General features: G+C 40.3%; 1 protein-coding gene across 1 annotated transcript in view; it reads left to right on the forward strand.

The window, feature by feature from the left end:
* Positions 1 to 24,891, forward strand: part of mysm1 (Myb-like, SWIRM and MPN domains 1) — a 122,360-nt gene extending 97,469 nt beyond the window's left edge. The window contains exons 19-21 of the mRNA XM_038794360.1: positions 11,829 to 11,886; positions 18,920 to 19,076; positions 21,206 to 24,891. Coding sequence (XP_038650288.1) covers positions 11,829 to 11,886; positions 18,920 to 19,076; positions 21,206 to 21,231 — 241 coding nt within the window. The 3' untranslated portion in view covers positions 21,232 to 24,891. The remainder of the gene's footprint in view (positions 1 to 11,828; positions 11,887 to 18,919; positions 19,077 to 21,205) is intronic.
* Positions 24,892 to 25,058: the final 167 nt, after the last annotated feature.

The raw sequence follows: 25,058 nt of genomic DNA on the forward strand, positions 1-25,058 counted from the left end.
TGGACCATTTTCCACTTGGGAGCCGACTGTCAATAAGGGCAAACGTCGACAATGAGGTTCAAAGCTACTTTCTGTGAGCCAGCATAGCCTTGTGTCACCTGAGGAAGAGAGTGTTTGAAGACAGGACCTCAGAACCAGAACCAAGCTCATGGTCTACAGAGCAGTGATGATACCCACCCTCCTATATGCTTCAGAGACATGGACTATGTTCTGTAAGCACCTCAAAATCCTGGAGAAGTGCCACTAGCGTTACCTACGCAAGATCCTGCAAATTCATTGGCAAGATAGATGAACCAAAGTCAGTGGTATTGCTCAGGTCAACATCCCCAGCATCGAAGCATTGACAACGCTTAATCAGCTCTGTTGGTTTGCCCACATCATCCACCTGCTTGACACGTGATTCCCAAAATAAGTGCTCTACTCGGAGCTTCGACATGGCAAGCGAGCCCCAGGAGGGCACTGGATGTCACACATTCGACTCCTCAGTCACCTGAAAACTAATCTTTAGTGTGGAATCAAGTTATTCTGTACTCCGAGGGACTGCCTAAAGATGAAGATGAAGGCACTGCATGATTTGGTCATTATTTCCTTTAACTTGTATTCAACTATTCGACCTATGTAATTCTACATTTTTCTAACTTTGTTGATTGCTGCTACTAATTGATTGGACATGTTTAGCATTGAGTATACTATTCCCCTGGGTTTCTTTTGACTTCATCCTTGGCTATTTTGGTATCATTCTTGGAGTATATTTGCTGCTTTTTACTTCCTATGTGTAGTCCACTTGGGCTGGCCCTTCCAAACAGATTGGTCAGACAGTATCTTCCTCTTTTTGAATGAGCATTCATTAGCCTATTTCCAATTTGTCGGTATCTCTCCCTTATGATGATTGTCAATGTCTACCAATCTTTTCTCTAGTCTCTTTCAACACTCTGAATTACTATGAATTTATTTATTGTCAGTCCTTTTAGTCTGGAAGGATTGCTAGTTCATGGATACTAATTCCTTACTTGTGTTAATTTGGGTAGGGGATGTTATTCGTGACTTTGTGAGGAGGAAATAATTATTCAGAATGTTTGCAATCTTGTGTTGTCTTCAGTTTCAAGCCCACTTCCATTTTTTAGGGTTGTCACCTTTTGCACCTCGCCCTGTTGCTGCTGATGTACTGAATCAATTTTTCACTATGACTTAATTTTCCATTGCATGTTTTATTCCAAGGTGTCTCTCTTTTTATTTTCATTAGACATCTTTCAGCATCTTCCTTTTGCCATCTCATTGACTGCTTTCTCATATTGGACTCATAGAGGTTGCTTTCCACTTCGTTTAATTTTTAATTTGATAATTCTTGTTCTGAACTTTTGTTTTTTGGAATATATTTAGGAATGTCCAATATATTTCCTTTAAAGGTGTTCTCTGCTAAATTGTCATTGATCAACACATTCCAATTAAGTTCCCTTCCCCTCTAAATTAATTTAGTGTAATCTTTAAACATATTGACACCTCCGAAATCCATGCCATCTTTTCCAGATCTCCTATCAGGTTTCTACCCCTGTTGCAGTACTGCAATGACATCCTTTATGATTGTGACAAAGGTAAACTATTCTTTCTCGTCCCACCCAACAGGCCTTTAGCTTTGACATAGTTCACTACACAATCCTCCTCCAATGCCTCTCTGCTGGCCATCCTTTTGTTGTAGCACTGCAATTGCCTGATTCCATCTAATTATAGACAGAGCATTGCTGACAAAGGCTTCTCTTGGTCGGCACGATGGCACAGTGGTTAGCACTGCTGCCTCAAAGTCCCAGCTTGGGCAGCACGGTAGCATAAGTCGATAGCACTGTGGCTTCACAGCGCCAGGGTCCCAGGTTCGATTCCCCGCTGGGTCACTGTCTGTGCGCAGTCTGCACGTTCTCCCCATATCTGCGTGGGTTTCCTCCGGGTACTCTGGTTTCCTCCCACAGTCCAAAGACGTGCAGGTTAGGTGAATTGGCCATGGTAAATTGCCATTAGTGACCAAAAAGATTAGGAGGCGTTCGGGTTACGGGGATAGGATGGAGGTGAGGGCTTAAGTGGGTCGGTGCAGACTCGATGGGCCGAATGGCCTTCTGCACTGTATGTTCTATGTTCTTTAACTGCCTGTATGGAGTTTGCACATTCTCCCTGTGTCTGTGTGGGTTTCCTCCGGGTGCTCCTGTTTCCTCCCACAGACCAAAGATGTGCAGGTTAGGTGGATTGGACTTGCTAAAATTAACCCTTAGTGTTCAAAGATGTGCAGGGTAGGTTAAGGAGTTTTTGGGATATTACAGGGAAGTGGGTTTGGGTGGAGTGCTCTTTCAAGTGTTGGTGCATACTCGATGGGCCTCCTTCTGCACTGTAGGAATTCTATGATTCTTCTTATTTCAAGACTGTTGCCTCTGGTGTCCCCCAAGGATCTATTCTTGGTCCCTTCTTATTTTTCATCTATCTGCTGCCACAAAAACAGTGTTAGTTTTCATGTGTTCTAATGACACTCAACAACCAGAGTGTTCACAACCTTGGTATCATATTTAACCCCTGAGGTGAGCTTCTGACCACACCTCCACAACATCAATATGACTACTTGTTTCTACCATCATAACAATGATTATCTGCTGCTAAAACCTTCATTCATGCCTTTGTCACCTCTAGACTTGACTTTCCAACAGGCCACTAGCCAGCCTCCCACATTCTACATTTTGAAAATTTGAGTTCATCCAAAGTTCTGCTGCGCATGTCCTCACTCGCCTCAAGTCCTACTCACTCCCCTTGTTCCTTAACCTAAATTGACTCTCGGTCAAGCAATGATTTTATTTTAAATTCTCATTCTTGTTTTTAAAATCCTCCATGGCCTCACCCCTCCCTATCTGTAAGTTTTCTCTAAACCCACAACCCTCCGAGATACCTGCGCTCTTCTAATTTTGGTCTCCTTTGCATCCCAGATTTGAATTGCTGCACCACTGTTGGATTTGCTTTTAGCTGCCTGGACCCTAAGCTCTGGAATTCACACCCAAACCATCTTCCCTTGATCTCTCTTTACCCCTATAATACACTCCTTAAAACCTACCTCTTTGACCAAGCTTAATATTACCATATGCAGCTGGGGATCAAATTTGCCTTATAATTCTTTAAAAATTCTTTTAAAAATTACATAAGGTTACTATATAAATGCAAGCTTTTTTGTTGTCATCTCAGGTTCTTTTATTTTTTGCATTTTGCCCTTTTAAAGGTGTCTTGGCCTGTGTAATTTTTTAAAAATATTTTTATTCTCCTTTTTCACATTTTCTCTGAAATTTGCACCCACCAACAATAAACAATAAGCAGTAACAAATATAATGTCAATCCCCATATCAATAACCACGATCCCATCCTCCCACCAAACCCCAAACATTAGCCCGCATGTTAACATAAACAAATAACAAAAGGAATCACCCATAGTCACCATTAACACTCACAGTCCCCCTCCCACCAACCCTCCCAACCACTCCCCCCAACTAATGTTCGATGTTATCCAGTTCTTGAAAGTGCATAATGAATAATGCCCATGAATTGTAGAACCCCTCCATCCTTCGTCTCAGTTCAAACTTAACCTTTTCAAGAGTCAAGAATTCCAATAGGTCCGCCCCGCCACGCCAGGACACAGGATGGAGAGGTTGCTCTCCATCCCATCAGGATCCGCCTTTGGGCGATCAACAAGGCAAAGGCTACAACATCTGCCTCCGCACCTGTTTCCAAACCCGGCTGGTCCGACACCCCGAATATGGCCTCCCGAGGGCCCGGGTCCAGTTTCACGTGCACCACTTTAGAGATTACCTTAAAAACCTCCTTCCAATAGTCCTCCAGCTTTGGACAGGACCAAAAGATATGAACGTGATTTGCGGGCCCCCCAATGTTCACACACACCTTCTACCCCTTCAAAGAATTGGCTCATCCTTGTGAGGTGTGCTCTATATACCACCTTCAGCTGTATCAGCCCCAACCTCACGCACGAGGTGGAAGTGTTCACTCTCCAGAGCACCTCACCATCCTGTGTATTTTTAACCCCCCTTGATTCTGATTGCTGAAAATTAGCTGGGAAGTGAAGTGCCCTGTTGCAACAACTATGATCTTAAACAGGGTCTAATAAATTGTGCACTCGGGAATTGTGGAGTTCAGAATTTAGAGGAAAGTCTTAATAGCACTCATAGCTTCTACAACTCATGAATTATTAGTTCTTTCTTCTTTGTAGCAAAATCTGTGTTCCATAGTTCCCTACTGAGTATCCTATTTTTATAGCACCAATGTGGCCAGTAAAATAGTTCATTTTAACCACAGGAGCACTTTTAAATAAATGATTACGCCAAATGTACAAGACATGTAGCCAGGATTCATGCAGTGTCTACAATCAATTGAAATAATCAGCCAAGCCACCCACAATGTATTTAAAGATTTAGTATTTGCAGACAACAAATTCTCATATCCGTCTTGTAGAAGCCCCAACCTGCTCAGTCTTTCCCAATAATTGTGGTTTCTCAGTTCTGGTGCCATTCTTATATATCTTTTTTTTTCCCACTTCCTCCATTGCCTCTCTGGCCTTTTTTATCGATTGGAGACCAGAACTGTGCTCAGTATGCTAAGATCTGACAAGGATTTAACACAACTTCACTACTTCTAAATTAAGTCCCAGTGTTTCTCTTAGCATTTCTAATTAGTCTGGGATACATGTGATCTGTTCACCTGTATCCCTAGATCTGTTTTCTCTTCAGTCCCTTATTTTTCCTACATAAGTGCATCACTTCATATTTATCTATGTTAAAGATCATTATTTGCTTAACAGCCCAGTCTTCAAGTTTTCAAATTTCTTCTTGGAGTGATTAACTAACCACAGAATCCTCATAGAATCCCTACAGTGCAGAAGGAGGCCATTCGACCTGTCAAGTCTGCACCGACTCTCCAGATGGGCATGTTACTATCTCCGTAACCTCACCTAGGGCAATTTAGTGTAGCCGATCCACCTAGCTATTTTTGGACTTTGGGGGGAAACCCACGCAGAAATGAGGAGAATGTACAAACTCCACACGGACAGTCACCCGCGGTCGGAATCGAACCCGGAACTGTGAGGCAGCAGTGCTAACCATTGTGCCACCATGCCGCCCCTGGTGTGGTACAACAGCACAATTTAGATTGGCAGAAGAAGCTTTGTTGAGATGGCAAAATTTTGCTTTTTGATTAATTCTCAAAGCTTGAATAATAAAAATGATTATGATTATTATTATCACTCATGCCTAAAACTCATGCCTAAAAATTAATCAAAATGCTCAGAAGTGCAAACAATTAATGCAATATATCTTTTGAAAAAATATCAGCCGATTCATAGCACTGTGACATTTTCTTAGCTATCTTATGGTAAAAATGTCAGATGAAAACATTTTAAAGCAAAGCTATCACCTTTTATTACCTAACATCTTCAGACAGTATCTTTCATTCTGGTGTCATATAGAGATCTTCAATATGTTAATGATTTTGGATGTGCACTGTAAAACTGTCAGATTGGACCTGCCAACATGAATGGTACAATCTCCAATATAGTAAGAGCCGCTGGTTTATTTTTGTCCCAAAAATTATAAGATTACAGCCTTTTAATATTTTATAGCTTCTTCATAAATCAATGGAAGCTAATCCTGGGTTAGAGCCTTGTAAGCCGCATATGTGCTTGAATATATGCAGGAGTAGTGTGACAACTCCACTCCACTGTGATAGAAGCAAGCAGAGCAACCACATCTTTCTACTCCACAGACACTGCTGGGTAAAAAGCAACAGCAGCATGAGTCTCCTATTAGCCATGTGAAGTCGAACATCAGAAGATAACATTTTATAACTCGTGTAAAATTCCCATAATCAGCAAAATAATGTAACTAACCAATATTATCACTTAAATATTCCACAAATTTGACAGAAAAATCATTTTCAGATATCTTTTTGTTAATTTATTTTTGACAAAATAGAATGTTATTTAGTTTTAACTAAACAAATCACAAAATATGTGACCTGTGCTCTGCATTTCAAACTGAATACTGATTCCAATCCACTTCAATCTAGTGCAGTGATGTTGTAGTTTGACTAACCACATATAATAAACAGCATCCCACTAAAGTAACTGTGAAAAGAAAACTGTTTAGGAAAAGCAGCAGACTTTTGTATCATTAATTGATGCCTCTTTGGAGCAATCCAGAGCTGTTGTGGTGATAAACTATTGGAACCTAAGAGACCTTTAGAGATATAAAATCAGTCACTTAGACCATGTTCATCAGCAAGAACATATAACTACTCAAACCAATATTAAATCACTTCCTGCAGCTATAGTCTGCTACCAGTCATGGATAAAAAGATTTCTTTGGAATGAGCACTGCTGAGTCAGCATCCAACCCAGTGGGCGGGGGTTATCTTCATGATGGCTATGTTTATTTGCCATGCTTATTTATTACCTAAGATCTTGATTAAGTAACTAAAGATTGATAAGTGAGGTATGGCATTGGACTTCGACATTTTGCAAGTCTAAATGGCTGAGATATTGTAAATTGTCTAACATTTGTCCTTCCACCAGGTTGAAGGCATATATCCTTCAGCAAGCTACTAAAAAGGTTTTGAAGTTTGGGATTATAGCTGCTGGATTTTTAAACAAATGCTAATGTCTCCAGTTAGTGATGCCTACCTGGATTGAGTTGCAAGGAGACATGACAAGCAGTTGCTGTTGAAACTCTCGCCCTTCACTTGCTGAAACTATCAATTTATGCCATGTAGAGAAATTTGAAGCACTGACTTTCCAACCCACATGAACGCGTCTTCATGCTGGGATGGTGGCACTTTATGGTGTCATAAGCAATTCTCATAAGAATATTGCAGATTTACTCACGTTTTATAGAGTTTTGCAGCTTTCCATGACACATGGAAATTCCCCTCCAGCCCACTCACTGTCCTGACTTGCAAATATATTGCAGTTCCTTCGCTGTGGTTGGATCAAAATCCTAGCTCTAATGTAATAAATCAGAGAATTGTCTTGATTTGATAACTGAACCAAACAGATGTACAGTCCTGTAAGAAAGAACATGTATTTATATCATATCTTTCACTATCCTAAGTGCTTCACACCACGTTAAATATTTTGAAAGTGTCATTGTTGTATGGAAATATGGCATCCAATTTGCACACACAATTTATGAGCATATAATCTGCGTTTAGTGATGTTGGTTGAGAGATAAATATTGGGCTCTCATTCCTCATTTTCTCCGTTGGCATTCACAAGTAGTCGCACAGGATTCTGAAGTTTGTTGAGATGGGAGGTTTCCCCAAATCCAGTTATTGACTGTAACCAAGCCATCCTGTAGGCTCCTTCTCACAACACAGCAAACGACATGAATCAAATGGATTCCACTCTATTCATCTCCTAATCGCGTATGATAACCGGGGTTGAATCATGCGAGTCTGTGCTCAGATGATTTTATATTGCGTCAGTTGTCCATCACCCTACTGTTTTTCACTGCATAGAAAGTTGTTATATTTGAATATGAGTGCTACTCCCTGCATGTTTTCCTTATCACTTTTTAGAAATCCAGGCACAGCTGTAGAACACGACCAGTGTAAGATGACTTAACTAGAGCCCCATCAGACATCCTATTGGAGATCTCAAAGAACAATTCTGTTACAGACAGGAATGAGAGATATCTGAAACCCCTGTTCCTTTCCCTTACTAGCTGTAATCAGAGCATTTTTGAAAAGGAAGGTTTGCCTGCTTCTTAACCCCTGAGTGTATGGTCAGTTTGAATAACAGCAGCACACATTTTTTGGGTTCAAGTAAAGAGGATTATTTATTCAAACGTTAACCCCGAAAACCTAATGCTGCGCCATTCACCACTCACACACGCACTTGAGGAAAATACAGCTAAAGAGGATGGTTCACTTTTACAAGTTCTAAACAATGGAATAGTTTGTAAGTTATGTGATTGACTCATCTTGATATAGGCCTGGTGAAGAAGAGATTATTTTCCACTGTTGAAGTTTATCTAGAAGAATTCAATAACAAGTTATATTCTAAGTTGTTACAGGATTCCCTTGAAGAGATAGATTTTTCAACAAATCATGAAATTAATTGCATGTAGACTTATTACTAGGTCGGTTTTCTGTACTGGTGCACTTGAAAATGCTTGGAGACCTGATAATGTTGCATTTAGCTCAATCTGGTTTAGCTGGTTTAGCTCAATCAGGGGCTGGTTTAGCTCATCAGGGGCTGGTTTAGCTCATCAGGGGCTGGTTTAGCTCACAAGGCTAAATCGCTGGCTTTTAAAGCAGGCCAGCAGCACGGTTCGATTCCCGTACCAGCCTCCCCGGACAGGCGCCGGAATGTGGCGACTAGGGGCTTTTCACAGTAACTTCATTGAAGTCTACTCGTGACAATAAGCGATTTTCATTTCATTTCATTTCCAGTCTTAAAGCATGGATGTTGCTGCCTTTGCTGAGGCTGCTGCAGTTTCTTACTGTGTTATTTGCAGATTGGCTGGTTTTGTCCTGGTGCTTGGAGTAGTAAGATTGGTTATCTGAAGGGGGTTTCAATCAGGCGACCATGTGATCAATACTTCTATTATCCATCCAGAATAATTTGAAGTTCAAAGCCATTGCTGACAATGAGGGATGGATGGTGGACATACATACCTACACATGATTAAACTTGTTTCTGCAGCTCTGTTATCAAGCTCGGAGACAGTGGGTCTTCGAGTCCATTGATTTGGAGTGTTGTGGGTAAGTCTACATGCAATAGAAGGTGTGAATTCCACAAATGTTTTTCACCTTGGTATGCCCATTCAAGGAAGCCACCCCAACTATTGTCATTCGGGAGGTTTCTGGAGACTTGAGATACTTCTGAGTCTGTGCAGAATTGCAAAAGTCATTTTCAGTCACCTTAGCCTGATTTAAAAAAAAAAGTAAGTTCAAGGAAATTCTATACTGAATACAGTCCATGTTTAAAGTTATGAATATGATTGTGTCTTTGCTGGGCAAGACAATTGAAATACCGGACCAAGTCTGGTAGCATCCTGCAGTACAGATGAAAAGAGATGTTCAATAAAATTGTATTGTGCTATATACTACATACCTTTGTTCTGCTGTAGGAGCATTGCACAGATGAACCATTAGAAGAAAACCTTCATGACGAGTGTGAGAACACTCTTTGTGATTAGTTTCCCTCTTGTGTGCCAGCTTCTGTTGGAAGAGTGGAAGTATGGGACTTTGGCTTACATTATATTTGATTTGGGAATGTTTGAAAACCTCAAGACTCTGCCAAGATTCTTCTCCCAGCCATCTTTCTGAGACCCACTGTTTGTTTGGCTCTTTTGGCTTCAGATTAATGCATCTTTAAACTGCCAGAAACCCTTATACATCCCATAATTGGCAATCTGCCCTTTCTTGCTGCCAGCTCACCTCAACCATGAAAACTGGGCCATAGAAATTGGGAGAACTCCCTGTGGCACCATTGTTCTCACTCTATTCAGCTCCTGTTAGTTTCCTTATGGGAGCTGAAATTGACCCCATGTAAAGTAAAGCAGAATTTGTAGGAGGACAATTTGTGCATAGAGCAAAAACAATAATTTAATCAGCCTAAGGATACTTCTGTACTTTATTCTTTAACTAGATCATCAATTATATTTTAGCTGCTCATGCAATCTTTGTAGCAACAAAAGAGGATATTCTTTAAAAGAGATCTGTTTACAAGACACATATGGTGTGAAACCCACAGGGAAACCAATTTATAATTTGTAATTGATCATTCCTGAGTTTTGTTGCCCGACAATTGGTGACAGCGCCTTAAGTTGTGGAATTCCCTTCCTAAATCTCTCGAACCTCTTTCTTCTCTTTCCGGCTTCCTCCCATAAGTCCCAAAAGACTTGCTGTTAGGTGAATTGGACATTCTGGATTCTCCCTTCGTGTACCCGAACAGGTGCTGGAATACGACTAGGGACTTTTCACAGTAACTTCATTGCAGTGTTAATGCAAGCCTACTTGTGACAATAAAGATTATTATTATTAATTATTATTATTAGACCTTCTTTGACCAAACTTCTCTTATCCTGTCCAAATATCACCTTGGTTTGATTTGTAACGTTTGTCTTGGGGTATTTTATAATGGGCCATAACGTCTGAGTTCCAGGGCAACATACATGAATAACCATTGTACATATGGGACTCTTTCTCTCCCCGGCCCCCTCCCAAACTAACCAAAGTCTTCAGCAAACTTTTCCCCCTCCTACCCCCACCCCAGGGTAGGACAGGCTGAAACCCCCACACCACCCTCTGCCAAATGGCCAAACCACCCCCAAGTGGTCAAAGTTGTAACTACTTGGCTGACAAATCTACCTTCTCTGTGGCATGAAAGTGGCTGGACTTGTAAACTCACATGATTTGCAACAGCCAGGGCCATAAAAAGGGGTGTGGCCGCCTTCTGTCTGCCTCCGCTCCACTGCACAGTTCTCACGCGGCCTGAGTCGGATGGTCAGGCGTGACACCATTGAAAAAATGTGAAGGTAAGGAAGTTGACGGGGCGTGACAATCCGACTTTGATTTCCGCTCTGTGGATGTTCAGGCCATAATGTTAAAGATGCCATATAAATTCAAGTTGCTGTTGTTGTTATATGAATGACATCTTGGTTTTGCAATCTTTTCGCAGCTTGACATTTCATTTGCTCGCCATCTGAGCTCATCCAAAGAACACTTTCCTTCACTGACTAATAACCAGTCTTTTGATTTTCCAGAAATGTTAGTGACCACCCTTGGGACTTTAGGTTTACTCCTTATATTTTAAATACTCTGAGATTTAATACAAATTCTGTGGCTTTTCAGTTTTCACTTTGTAGACTGGTCTAACCGGGATCCCCCCCCCCCCCCCCCCCCCTCAAATGCTATGCCAGCAAAAATGTAGCGCAGTCTGCCCTTCCAACAACCTTTTATATCTCTTGACATATGTGATAAATAATGAATGATAACATATATTCTATGGTAATTATGGAACTGTTGAATGCATCAAAGCACAAGGAACGAGCAAAGTATTGTATTTGCATGTCTGTTTTCATTGAAGTGTTGCCTTTTCTTGGAACTTGAAACCCTTTGTTCAAATGGCTTTTATTCTCTGCTGTTTATGTATTCCTGCAAAAAAATAATGTAGTTGCTGGCTCAGTGATTTTTTTCCAAGAAGAAATTGGAAAGCTTCATCCCTGGTCTCTGCTGAGTTTGCATGTCTCGGTGAGATAATGATGGGGTTTGTACAATTAGCTTCCATATCCCTCAGTCATGGACAACAAGGCCAGCCAGAGTTCCTGCTTGTGATTGCTAGATAGTGACTCTGCAGTCAGCTACTTCACTCAATACCAAGGTTCACAGATGGATTACAGAATTATGGGTGTGAACATTCCTGGAGCTGTACCCAACAAGGAATTAATGCCTGTGGAAAAGTGAAAGTAAATTAGTAAAAGAGATAAAATCCACACACTGATGATTTTTTTAATATGTTAATGTGCTATGAAATTTTACTTAAAACAAAAATAAATGCTGGAAATGCATATAAGCTTGATTAGTATCTGATCAGGGAAAGTTATGGTAATGTTCCAGCTGTAATCATTCTTTAACATATGTTTAACTTTTGAAGTCAAGAGAAATAAACTATGTTTTCTTGCCGACCTGTGTGTAATAATATCAGAGAACTACGTGATATACTCAGTAGAATAATGTAACCTTAGAAATGCTAGAGTACAGCTAATAGCATTTACTATTTTGTTCTCTTCTGTTAACAGTAGTGTCCCAATGCTTCGCATGTTTCACAGAGATTCCAATTTGACATGTGTACAGAAGGTAGGTTAATGTGAAACACTGTAGTGTTATCCACTTATAGGTGCATGTTTCTATTCATATAATGTATATGAAGATAATGCTGTATCTGAAATCAAAAAGTATCACAAATTTCTTGATCAGACTTCTGTGTTCATGCATGTGAGCATTTTGGAAATTCATGACGTACCCCTCCCACCCCTTTTTAAACAATTAAATGTCTATTTTGATCATTGCAGTGTTAATGCAAGCCTACTTGTGATAATAAAGATTATTATTATGGAAGACCGATAATGAAGTTAAGAGCCCATGGGATCCAAGGAAATTTAGCAAATTGAATCCAGAATTGACAGAGTGGCAGGAAGCAGTGGGTGATGGTTGAGGGGTGTTTTTCTGACTGGAAAACAGTCAAACACTCCAACAGTGTAGTGTACAAACCACAATTTAAACCCCAGAAAAACCACCCTCAACAAGCCGAGGCAAAGGCCCAAGCCCCCACCAAATTACAAAATCCCGCAAAAAATACAATACAGATGAACTTAAAGAAAAACCAACAAATTCCACAGTCCTTTAGTTCACCTCCCCAGTCCGTGCTTCTTGACAAACTCATTTGCATCCACGGTGCATCAAAGTAATAGACTCTGTCCTTAAAGGTCACCTAAAGGCGAGCCAAGTACACACACCAAACCTCACATTGCTCTTGTACAGTGGGCCTTGGCCTTATTAAACACCGCATGACTTCTCACCAACTCTTCCCCAGAGTCCTGGTATGTTCTGATGGCATGACCCTCTCTACAGTCTTAAAAGTCCTTCGCTAACATTAGGACCCACTCCTTATCAGGTATCAATGCAACTTTACTATGATCACCCGTGGTGGCTCCCCAGATCTGGGCTTCTGCCTCAGCAACCGATGTGCCTGGTCCAACTCAGGAGGGATCGGAAAGACCCGCTCCCCCCATCAACTTTCCGAACATCTTTGACATATAGTCCATGGAGTTTGACCCCTCCAGCAGCAAAACGACTCTTACAGTTTGCCGTCTGGAGCGATTGTCCAGATTGTCAACCTTGTCCTTTAGCACTTTACGCTTCTCAGCCAGAAATGCCATCTTGTCCTCCAGAGAGACAATCCGATCACAATGGACAAAGAGCGCCACCTCCACCTTCTGTATCGTCGGCCTTGTACCTCTATCTGCTGGTTTTGTCCATGCCGCTCGAATTGGGGCCAAAGTCCTCTCCATTACCTCCTCTAGATCCTCAGGGATTGCCTGCCGCTGCTTTTTAAATTTGTCAGTCAAGAAGCTAATCAACGTTTCCTTTGATCACTGAGGGGTCAACGACACAGCAAAAACCTTCATCATTTCCCTCCCGCTGAGGTTCAAGGAACATCTGAGTCTGGCGACTTCTGCCTTGTATTATATTTACTGGACATTATTCGTACGAGGGGATCTTATTCCATTGAACTACACTAATTTCCTCTAAAAGTATCTCCCATAAACCGGGCAAAAAGGGCCAAAAAACCAAATACCCTGGCGGGAGCTCACCAAATAGCCGCCACCGGAAGTCCCTGATCTGTATATGGTTGTAATGCCAGTACTGTATATTAAAGTAAGTCAAATGTATACGAACAGGACAGTTAAAGGATATGAATTAGTTTACACACACACACACACACAGTTTATGTAGAACGTATCCCTTATGCTAAAATATATTTATGATGCCTGAACTCCTTAAGATTACCCGGTTTCCCCAAACAACATCCAAAGTAAATAAATCTATAAGCTACACCAGTTTATAGTTGCCACACAATGGGGGATGATAATTAAGTCTGGGAACTATCGTTTCCTGGTCCAGAAAATATATTTAAACTGCATTTGCAAAGGGTTTCTGCACTGCCCTGGCTCTGAGGCTTAGAGGCTATTGGCTGTAAAACATGGTTTTCAGGCTTGATGGCCGGAAACTGGTTTGTCTGCTTCTGCCTGCTCGATAGATTTCTACCTGTTGCTGGACATCTTGCATCTCCCTCTTATGTTTTATTAAAATTATTTTACCGCTATTGCTAGGCAAATTCATGACAACATGTGACCCTCCACCGGACCAGAATAATTGATGTGTATTCTCTGCCATGGATGCAATGGTGGAGTGTTCCTCAGTTTTGCACAAGATTGGCATTGCCCAAATTTCTCTTTAATTGGGGCATCTAATCCTGGCCACCAAAAATAACTGTGTGCCAATTTCTTCATCCTTACCGCACCAGGATGTTCCTCATGGAGTTGGCCAAGTACTCTACTATGTAGGCAGGGAGGAAAAATCACACGGATTCCTCCAAACTCCATGTGATGTAGGGCTTGACGTCTGAATTTTCCTATGAACATCTGACAGCATTCTATTTTGGACCAAGCCCATCACCTTCCCATCACTAGATCAATTTTTTAAATATCTTGATGAAGTCACAGGTGACTAGTGATAAATACAAAATATTGACTAAGTGTTCTTCTGGGTCATGTTTGACTTGTACCGTCAGTCGTGATAAAGCATCAGCATTTGCATGTTGCTCTGACTTCAATATTGTATATCACAATGACCATTTTTGCGATCCTATTAGCTGCTAAAGAAGTTATACCCTTATACAGCCCGAAAATTGTAGTCAAGAGTTGATGATCCATCAACAGGTAAAATGATAGGGTGGCTGACGCAGTGGTTAGCACAGTTGCCTCACGGTGCCGAGATCCCAGGTTCAATCCCGGCTCTGGGTCACTGTCCATGTGGCGTTTGCACATTATCCCCGTGTTTGCGTGGGTTTCGCCCTCACAGCCCTTGCACATCTTTGGGTTGTCGGGGTGAGATCCACCCAGCAGGGAGAACTTGCAAACTCCACATAGTGACCTGGGCCGGATTGAACCGGGTCCTCAGCGCCGTGAGGCGGCAGTGCGGTTGTGAGGGCCGCACGGTACATAATTGCTTCACAGCTCCAGGGTCCCAGGTTCGATTCCGGCTTGGGTCACTGTCTGTGCGGAATCTGCACATCCTCCCCGTGTGTGCGTGGGTTTCCTCCGGGTGCTCCGGTTTCCTCCCACAGTCCAAGGATGTGCAGGTTAAGAGGATTGGCCATGATAAATTGCCCTTAGCATTCAAAATTGCCCTTAGTGTTGGGTGGGGTTACTGGGTTTTGGGGATAGGGTGGAGGTGTTGACCTTGGGTAGGGTGCTCTTTCCAGGAGCCGGCACAGACTCGATGGGTCGAATGGCCTCCTTCTGCACTGTAAATTCTATGATCTATGATATGCAGGATAGGTGGATTGGCCATGCTAAATTGCCCCTTAAATGGAAAAAAAATGAATTGGGTACTCTAAATTTATTTGAAAAAAATGATAGGGTTAGCACTGCCGCCTCACGGCGCTGAGGACCCGGTTCAATCCCGGCCCAGGTCACTATGTGGAGTTTGCAAGTTCTCCCTGCTGGTGGGTCTCACCCCGACAACCCAAAGATGTGCAAGGCAGGTGAATTGGCCACACTAAAATTGCCCCTCAATTGGGAAAAAAAGAATCGGGCACGTTAAATTTATATTGAAAAAAGGTAAATGATGCCCATAAAGGAAGCTTTTCAAACTTTATAGGGTGAGGCATGGCAAGTGAATTGCAACCTAATTTTTGGATTATAATGAAGCAACAGCTCTGACTTCAGTAAAACTTCTTTCATTTCATTGTTTGCATTTTCACATTCTTCTGACCAGTTCCATGATTGTTTGACACATAGCAAAGTGTGTAAAGGCTTTAATTGTGTTGCTAAATTAGGTACAAATTTACCATTTTATTGTTAAATCCTAAAAATGACATTAATTGTGCCACATTTTGAGAATTTGCTTTTAAGTTTGCTGACATTTCCTTTGCTTCTTTGTGTAAGCATCTTTGTCAATAATATGACCAAGGTAATTTATGGATGACTTGAAAAAGTCACACTTTTCCCTTTTAACTCTCAGGTTGTGACTCTGTAAATGCTTCAGGGTAGCTTCCAAATTTGTCAAGTGTTCCTGTTCAATTGAACCAGTGATGGGGATGTCATCTAAATAACATAGCACTCCATTCAATCCACCGAGAATTTGATCTGTGGATCTTTGAAAAGATCCAGATTTTATTCCAAAAGAAAGGCTTCTCTCATGAAAGACACCTTTGTGTGTTATGATGGTGAGTAGTGGCTGTGATTCTGCAGCCACATTTATCTGCAGAGTTGCCTGTGAAAAATCAATTTTTTCTGAATTTTTATTCTTCAGAAAGTCCAGCAAACAGTCCTGAATCAGCGGCAGAGAATAATGATGTACGCACAAAATTGGCGTAATAATAGTTTTAAAGTCTCCACAAATTCTCACTAAGCCATCCGGTTTTAATACAGGAATGGTTGGTGTTGCCCAATCAGTTGTAACAACAGATTTAATGATTCCTGTCCTTACAACTCTATCTAGTTCTTCAACTTTTGATTTGATGGTGTATGTTATTGTTCTAGCTTTGAGATATTTGGGTGTGTTTTAGAATTAGAACAGTACAGCACAGAACAGGCCCTTCGGCCCTCGATGTTGTGCCGAGCAATGCTCACCCTACTCAAACCCACGTATCCACCCTATACCCGTTACTTTTTAGGACACTATGGGCAATTTAGCATGGCCAATCCACCTAACCCCGCACATCTTTGGACTGTGGGAGGAAACCGGAGCACCCGGAGGAAACCCACGCACAAACGGGGAGGATGTGCAGACTCCGCACAGACAGTGACCCAGCCGGGAATCGAACCTGGGACCCTGGAGCTGTGAAGCATTTATGCTAACCACCATGCTACCCTGCTGCCCATGTCTGGCATGATTTTTAAATTCACTTCAACGTCAGTCACAGAGCCTAGTGAATCTTCGAAAAGCTTTGCATACTTCATCAGAAGTCGTTGCAAGTTGCCCTTTGAATCCACTGATTGATTGTTTGCCAGTTAAGCCTAATCTTAACGAACCATGTTCTGCCAAATAGAGCAGGAAAACTTCCATGGACGACATGAAGAGGCAACTCTGCCCATTTGCTTCTACTTTCACCATAATGCATCCTTAATACACTAAATCTTTGGTGTATGTCTCAGGTCTTAGTGATACTTCTGCACCCGTATCCACTTCCATTTTAACTTCATGACCTTCAAGTTTTGGATATGCCCAAAAAATGTTGTTGATCACCTGCACTGAAAAACACCTAGCTTTAGCCCTTGCTGTAGGTTGGTTTCCATATCTTTTGTGTGGTTTTGAGCTTCATCCACTAATTTGTTGAAAAGACTAGGTTGTTTAACAGTATGATTCTTCTTGGCACTTTCTTTGGGGAGGAGAATGTTTCTGAGCCGAACACACCTTAACAATGTGGCACTTCTTAACATAGTTCTTGCATGTATTTGATTTACTCCAGTATTCCCCAACTGAGTGTTCAACCTGTGTACAATGGTGATATGACTGCATGTTTGCAGCCTTGTTTCTTGGGGTATCCTTTGCTGGATCTTCGCTCCAGCCCCTATTTGCGGAGCTTCTCATAGCAAGCTCCAAATTCACAATATCTAGCTAATCTTCATAAAGACACTAATAAAAAGTAAAATAATTTCACCTTCTTCCTGACTACCATGATGGAATTGGAACTCTCTAAGATTTTCATTAATTCACTCAACAACTTGTGTCCTGATTTTACTGGGTGAACAATATTCTGTAACAGCATAAACGTTTTACAACCAACTGATCTGAGAAATGTTGTGTCCTTTAGGTCCTCTGTTGTCTGATGAACTATTAATAATAATTGGAGTCTTTCGTCATATGAATTCCATGTTTCATAATCCTCATCAAACTTGCCCATGGCGCCTGTATTTCTTGCCTTTTTGGAATCCAGTTCCTCTGGTCTACAGTTCTTCCCTTCCGACTGTGTTGGAAAGTCTCTCAAAAAGAATTCCTTGAACATGCCTTTTTGCCTGAGTATTTCAACTTTTCACTTAAGTAGTGGCCCATGCAGAGTCGACAGACTTCAAAATCTCCGCTCCCCACAGCCCATGTAACTTTTCAAAGTGGACAGCCCCAGCTTGAACCCACACATATTAACTCCAGCAGGTCTGCCCTGACCTGTCTTCTTACCCAGTTTCTATTTTTGTTAAACCTTTACATCGGCGGCAGTACCTTGCCCGACGTCTGTGTGTGCACGAGTCCTGTCCTGAGAATGAACCGTTGCTCCCTATGGGGTCCCACAATTAGTCACCAAAAATATTCTTTCCAGCAATTTTTCTGCTTCTATCCTCATCGCCAGTTTTCTCTCCTGTTATATTTCTTTGTTGCTGCAAAGAGAAAAGGTATGGAGATGCCGGCACTCTAGATTCTTGTAAAACACGACAGGAAGTTTATTAAGGGTGTTGCCCAATACAATCAAGATGCTGATCTGCTCAAATACTCTACTGATATTACTACATATCACGTGATGCATGGCCAGTAGGAATGCATTCCCATTCACATAACACTTAGTTAAAAACTCAAATGTCCAATTTTGTTTTAATGATGTTCCTGTGAAGCACCTTGGGATGTTTTTCTGAAACAGTGTAAGTTGTTGGTTGCTCCCTTGAAAATAAAAAATGTTGCAAATCTATCCATTTGGAGTACAAAATGTTAGCCTGAATCTCAAAAAATTAAACCTTTTCTATCTTCAGTATTTACATTTTCTGCTTTAGGCTTTAAAATAATACTTTTTCTTCCACCTCAAAATATAGTGAAGGAATGGTGTCTGTATGTAACGTTTAAGTTACAAAACCAGTGAATTGGGGTTGCTTCGTATGCCATAGGCTAAGAATCAGTTGTCAATTGGGGGCTTAGTCTCCTTTTTTCATTTTAAATCTTTTAGCTTTTGCTAGCTTTCTGTTTCAGCATGCAAATGTAACACAGTTTGATCTCTTGGAATGCATAGTGAGGGTTTACTTTGTTGGATTCAATCATTATTTAACATACACTGATCACGTGTGTTATTTGGGCAGTATTTAAAATGTTTCACTTTCAACCTCTTGTTGTATTGTAGCTGCTTGAATCCATGAGGAAAACATTGGAAAATAAGTGGAATGCCGCAGTCATTGAAGAGTTTCTGACCCAGATTGAAGATTTATTCCTTGCAAGTTATAACATTGAAGACAGGATCAATACGTTTGAAACTATTTCTAAGCTTCCAGTAGAACCAGGCAATTAATTTGTTGTATGTGTATTTCCAAGATCCGGGTGTCTTGACGCTTTCAAAAATGTAACTTTGCACAGAAAAATCTAATGACATTGTCAGTAGAATCACCAGAACTTGTGCAGTAGAGAAGCCAGAGATATTTTCAGTACAATTTGACCAGGTTTTTTTTAACAGGAAATTAAATACAAGAAATCTTGGGTTAGCTAAAAGGAAAGTCTAGGGGATTGCTTTCTTCCCAAGTGCTCCCCTTTTCATAGAATAAAATAACAATCCTTCCTGACAATTTCTTTAACTTTTTATATAAAGTGTGCAATTTTCTTGCCGTCATGGAGCCAATTGAGTCAGGTCATTTCCGCACAGGGATTATTGAGAAGTGGCTCAATTGGAAACAGCAAACACTGTGATTTCAAACTGGTTTGAGTGGCTCTGAAATTGGTTAACCTTGGGATGTCAACAGAGAACTCTACAGCCAAATCTGTCATGTGACTTCTTAGGGTTAGCCAACTTTCACACTTTGATGTTGAGCCCACTGCTCTGAGATGTTCCCAGTTATTAACTGAAGCATCAAAGCAGAGACGAAATTGCACAGCTTGGGTCTCGATAGCTTCAAGGAGATAATAGTTTTTTCCAAACAAAGTTGGATTAAGTAATGGTAAAATTATTATCTCTGCTTCTACAAGTCTTTCCTTCCTTTCAGTTAGATAGCACAGCTGAAATAATTAAAAAGCTTACAAAACAATGTTGCTCTAGGAATTTCCCTGTTGTACTCTAAATAGTTATATTCTTTCAGTGCAAGACAGAGGATACTGTTTTATAGAGTTATAGTCATAGAATGTAGTGTAGAAGGAGGCCATTAGGCCCATCGAGTCTGCACCGGCCCTTGGAAAGAGCACCCTACCCAAGCCCACACCTCCACCCTATCCCAGTAACCCCACCCAACCTTTTTGGAAACTAAGGGCAATTTAGCCTAGCCAATCCACCTAACCTGCACATCTTTGGACTGTGGGAGGAAACCGGAGCACCCGGAGGAAACCCATGCAAGCACGGGGAGAACGTACAGACTCCGCACAGACAGACATCCAAGCTAGGAATCGAACCTGGGACCCTGGAGCTGTGAAGCAACTGTGCTATCATGCTGCCCTGACATAATGTGTGACAATTGGAATTATGAACCTCAGGCTTCAGCTTTATTGTAGCATGGGGATTTTGCTGTTGATATCTGGAGTGTTAGCAGAGAAACAGGTTTCATTTCTACTCCAAATGTTTTGAAGGGAGAGCTAGCTATCTGCTTATTCCAGACTGACCATCATTCCTGCTTTCCTCCTCATAAACAAATACAGGCCATCATGATGTTCCTTTTCTTTTTCCTTGTCCATTTATCTGCTTGAGAAGGAAGGAATAATAACATTTGAGATGATAAAATAAAGATGAGCGTTCTAGGTAGGTGAAAACATTGAAATAATAGATTTTGCAGAGAGTATATACAGTATTTGATACTGAAGTTAGGTGGCATGATAGATGAAGGTGGCACCTGCCAATTTATAGATAAATACAAGCAAAATACTGCTGGAAACCTGAAATAAATAAACAGAAAATGCTGTGAAAACTCAGATCTCATTCCATCCATGGCAGCATTTATAGATGAAACCTGGAGTTAAAACAGTTCATTACATGACAGAAAAAAATATTTTTTTTCCCATGTAAAGTATCCAGAGTAGTGAGTGAGAGAGCTTTCCCTGAAATCACAGGATAGATTTTAGATTCTAAACGTCTTCCATAATTGTTCAAATATCTGCATTTTTAAAAAGTCTGTTGGGGGTCTTACTCTACTAGACTTTGAAATCATTATTTATTATTGGATACGGCATACACTGGCTGCATAATTTCTCGGTAAACCTACAGTAATCATGTCGCACTTATTAATCAAGCTGTCTGGTGGCAGTGGCTGTCTGTACAGTCCAGTTATTAACACTAAAATCTTCTGTCCCCCCACAAATAGCCTTGCCGAAAATGAAACATCAAACAAGTGATTTAAAGACTGCTGTTTTGGATTCCGGAGTTTAATCATTTCTTTTTTTTTTGGAATCTCTTTGGATTCCAGGTGCTAACCAATAGTTTTAATTTGCATTCTAGCACTGGGCCTGGGCAGCAGTATTTAGCAGAAGGTAGGTTTACTTCTGTGGCAGCTGAATGAAGATAGGTTCTTCAAATCCATCATCTGTGTGGTTCTATTCTGGCAGGAAAACTACGGTGATGATCTCCACATGGCTGCATTTGGACTGGAAGAGTTTGGAATATTGCTAAAAAGAATTTGATTGCATATTATAAAAGTATTTCAGGACATTGTATGTAACCTTTGTACCAACCAGAGCAAAATCCTATTTATGTACTGGCAACTACTGAAATGTTACTTAATTAGTTTCCTTCAGGTTATTTTGTAAAATTAAATTCTGAAATCCAAAGAAATACTAGTGTGTAAAAGGGGAAACTTTTTATTCATTATGTGACTTTGATTTGGACCACAGGAATGTCTTCTAACTATTGATTCCAAAGCATAGCATATTATACTAGCAATATAGATATATATTACTTCTGAAGTAAGACTTTCCGTGAGGTCAGGTTCAACAAAATAAAATGGACAGATATTTCCATGGTCCCGGCACTGACCCCATACTATGACCCCAGATCATTTCCTCATTAAGGATGTTGGTATGCCTCTTTATATTGGGTGCACTGGCCTCTCAAGATATGCTGAGTTCCATGTCGCAGGAATTTCCAACGTTGGCAGTCCTTTGTTCTGTTTTCTCCATATTGCTAGTCTTTTAAGAGGGCAGAACCTGCATATTTTATAAAGCCCAATAGATATACCCAGCATTGGTTGGGAAACAGCCATTCTGGGAGCTGTGTTATGTCCCAGCCGTTCCACCAGACTTACCGTAGAATGTCTGAAGAATTTCAGCACATGAACATACAACTGCTAAATGGTTATTTGCAGCGAGCTGATGGAGTTATGCTACTTAGAGCAATCAAAGGAATAAGCTTAAGATAATAAAACTTTTGCATAACATTTTAAAGTATATAAATGAGCATAAACTTAGTGATTTAAAAGTGACTTATTTATATATTCTATTCCTGACATGATTTAAGTAGTGCTATTTAAACAACATAGCAAATATAGAACTGAATTATTCCATGTTGAAAACATTCTGTAAGAAACACTTCAAATATTTGTCGCAATTATTTTGATTTTTTTTAGTGAAATATGAAAATAGTTTAATTTACATATGCATTTGATTCAGTGACTTACAGCTAACAATGGCAGACTCCATTTATTCCACCTGATGAAACAATCAATAAAATAAAAGCTTCCACATATTGATTGATAGGTTGTTTTGCGTGGCACAATCTCCCAATTCAGAAACTTTAGAAGCAAATCCAGCCTCGCTCTTGTGATTTATGATAGAAGAAACACGATTGTGTTATAGTATTACAACAAGTCAGATTTAATCCATTCTTTTCAGTATTCTAAAGTACAGACTTCAGATTAGTTGAAAACTGGAGATGCAAACTTAATTGAAGAGTTGAGGTTGATCCAGAATTCTACCATGAGATGATTCAACAACCTTAAAAAGCTATTTGATTGATGGAAATTAGTTAGACTCAGTCACAGCTATTTGCCACCTTCTAGAAATCATGCAGCAGGAGCAGTGGTAAACACAAATCTAGCGTAGACAGAACAGTCACTTCATAGTACCTAACTTGAATATTGCTGAAAAGAGCCATGTCGCCAAAGCTTTTCATCTTGCACTAATCAGGACAAATACAGGAATGCCAAATTTCAAATGATCACAACAATTTATAGCCCAGGAGAAAGGGGTGCTGATTCGTTGGCAAGCCACTCTGATTAGATGAGTTATGGCCATGGAGAGAGCCATGCTACTGGTTAATTCAAAAAAATGCAAGACTTGAATGTATTCCTTTCATTTGCAGAAAATGGGTCCCAGCCTATGCAATTTTTAGTAAGCTTAAATAGCCATGTTATGAGCTCAACTGATTATCATAACTTGGTTGTTAGTATACCATTAGCACACTCAGGATTGTTCAGCAAATGCTGCCCGATCATAGATAACACCTAACAGCAGACTTTTTGTTTTGGTTTTACAAGCACAGGCTGGTTGAGTACAGTCCGTACAGCTTTAGGAACACGCTGCTTGATTCGATCAGACAGTCGTTGGGATGTAAGACCTACCACTGCATAGCAGCAGTCCGAAAGGGCTTGCGTAATCTATTCATATTTTTGAGATACTTTGTCTTACCAGGGTAGTTTGAGATTGATCAGATGCATTTCTGGTCCAAAAGTAGTGGCCTTTGGGCCATTTGCAAGATTTCATAATACAGAGTGAACAGTGGCCCAATCAGTATTGCAGTTTTCTGTAATCTGGCTTTGATGTCTATTTTGGCACCAATCTTGCAAACACAGGGTCCTATATAAAAGATTGTTATTCAGGCCAATCTTATAGTGCATGGAGCTATTTGAATCACAATGTGTATATTGGCCAATGAAGGTAGGCTTGCGATAGAGAGTAGAGTAGATACCGTTAGCTGAATTCTCAATTAACATGTCGATGAAAGAGAGCATATTAAACTGCTCCACTTCGCAAGAAATCGCTGAGGGATGGAGCTCATTCTGGTGTCTAAGGAAATCCATTGTAAATTCAAAGATTTCAAACATATCACCTATGTTTTTAAGATTATCAGCTGACGTGGCTTGTTTACATTTGCTGAAATTTATATATTAACATACATTCTCACTCAAGGACATGTTCTCTACAAACAAAATAAATATTTTCAAGTCTTGTACCTTTTATGAACTACCCGCTAGCATGGGGAGCCTAAAGTTCCCCATTGCTTTTTTCATAGCAATGCCTTGATCAATCAGAATCAACTTGCCGTTGCTCCTGTGGTATATAATGGAAAAATGAACAAGTCACAAGAAACCCATATTTCAAAAAACTCTTTCAAATTACAGTAAATGAGCTACTTGCCCTCAGGTGCTTGGTCATAGCATGAGCCTACACAGATTTAGATCCAAAAATCACAATCAAAGGAATGAAACATCTTTGACTACTGTTTGATCTCGGCAGCAATTTACGGGAGCTCCTGTGAATCAGATAGAAATGGTGTTGGTAGATCAAACAGCAGCTTAAACTCCAATCATAAGTTCTTGTCCTTCGAACTGTACTGAATTATATGATACATTATTTCTTGATTATACGTTCCATGAACATTGTCCTTCATTTATTTATTTCTTGTCAGTCGTTTTTTGGTTAAGAAGGTCAAAGTGCAATGTTTAAGTAGGTTTTAGTTAAAGGTCAAGATATAATGTATGTGTTGATATTGGCTGCATGGTAACATATTGTAAATAGTACTTTCCTAGAACAATATCTACATTATTTTTCATTTATTCAAGTTATTTGTATGTCTATTTGTGAGGTTAAAGAAAGTCAAAATATGTACAGTACATGTGATCGCATTTGTATATGCTGCTTTTTGACTTCAAAAATGTAGTTTAGTCCATCTTGTTAAAGTCTTGTTGTAAGTAAAGGTTTTGACAGTTGGTTTTAAAATATAAGATTAATAAATGATCAGTTTTGTACAGTAATATTGTAGGTTCTCCAATGTAGTTCATATTTTTATCAAGCCACAATAACTGCCAATGGACAGTGTTTATTGTCTGTATATATTGTTCTTTCTGTACTGTGGTGATCTGTAATTCAAAAAATAAGATGAGTGAATTAAAAAAAGTTTGATCATTTTTATACAGTTGATATTAAGTTTTGTTTACAGTACTAATTAGGATCTTGATGGTTTGGAAGATGCTGGAGCACGACATCTTGATGCATGCCCAGTGACTTTTCCGACACGCATAAGCCCAAAATGTTTCGATGCTGGGCATGAGCCGATAGTGAAACCAACAGGGTACCTG

This window comes from Scyliorhinus canicula, chromosome 4, assembly GCF_902713615.1.
Source record: "Scyliorhinus canicula chromosome 4, sScyCan1.1, whole genome shotgun sequence".
Lineage (NCBI taxonomy): Eukaryota > Metazoa > Chordata > Chondrichthyes > Carcharhiniformes > Scyliorhinidae > Scyliorhinus > Scyliorhinus canicula.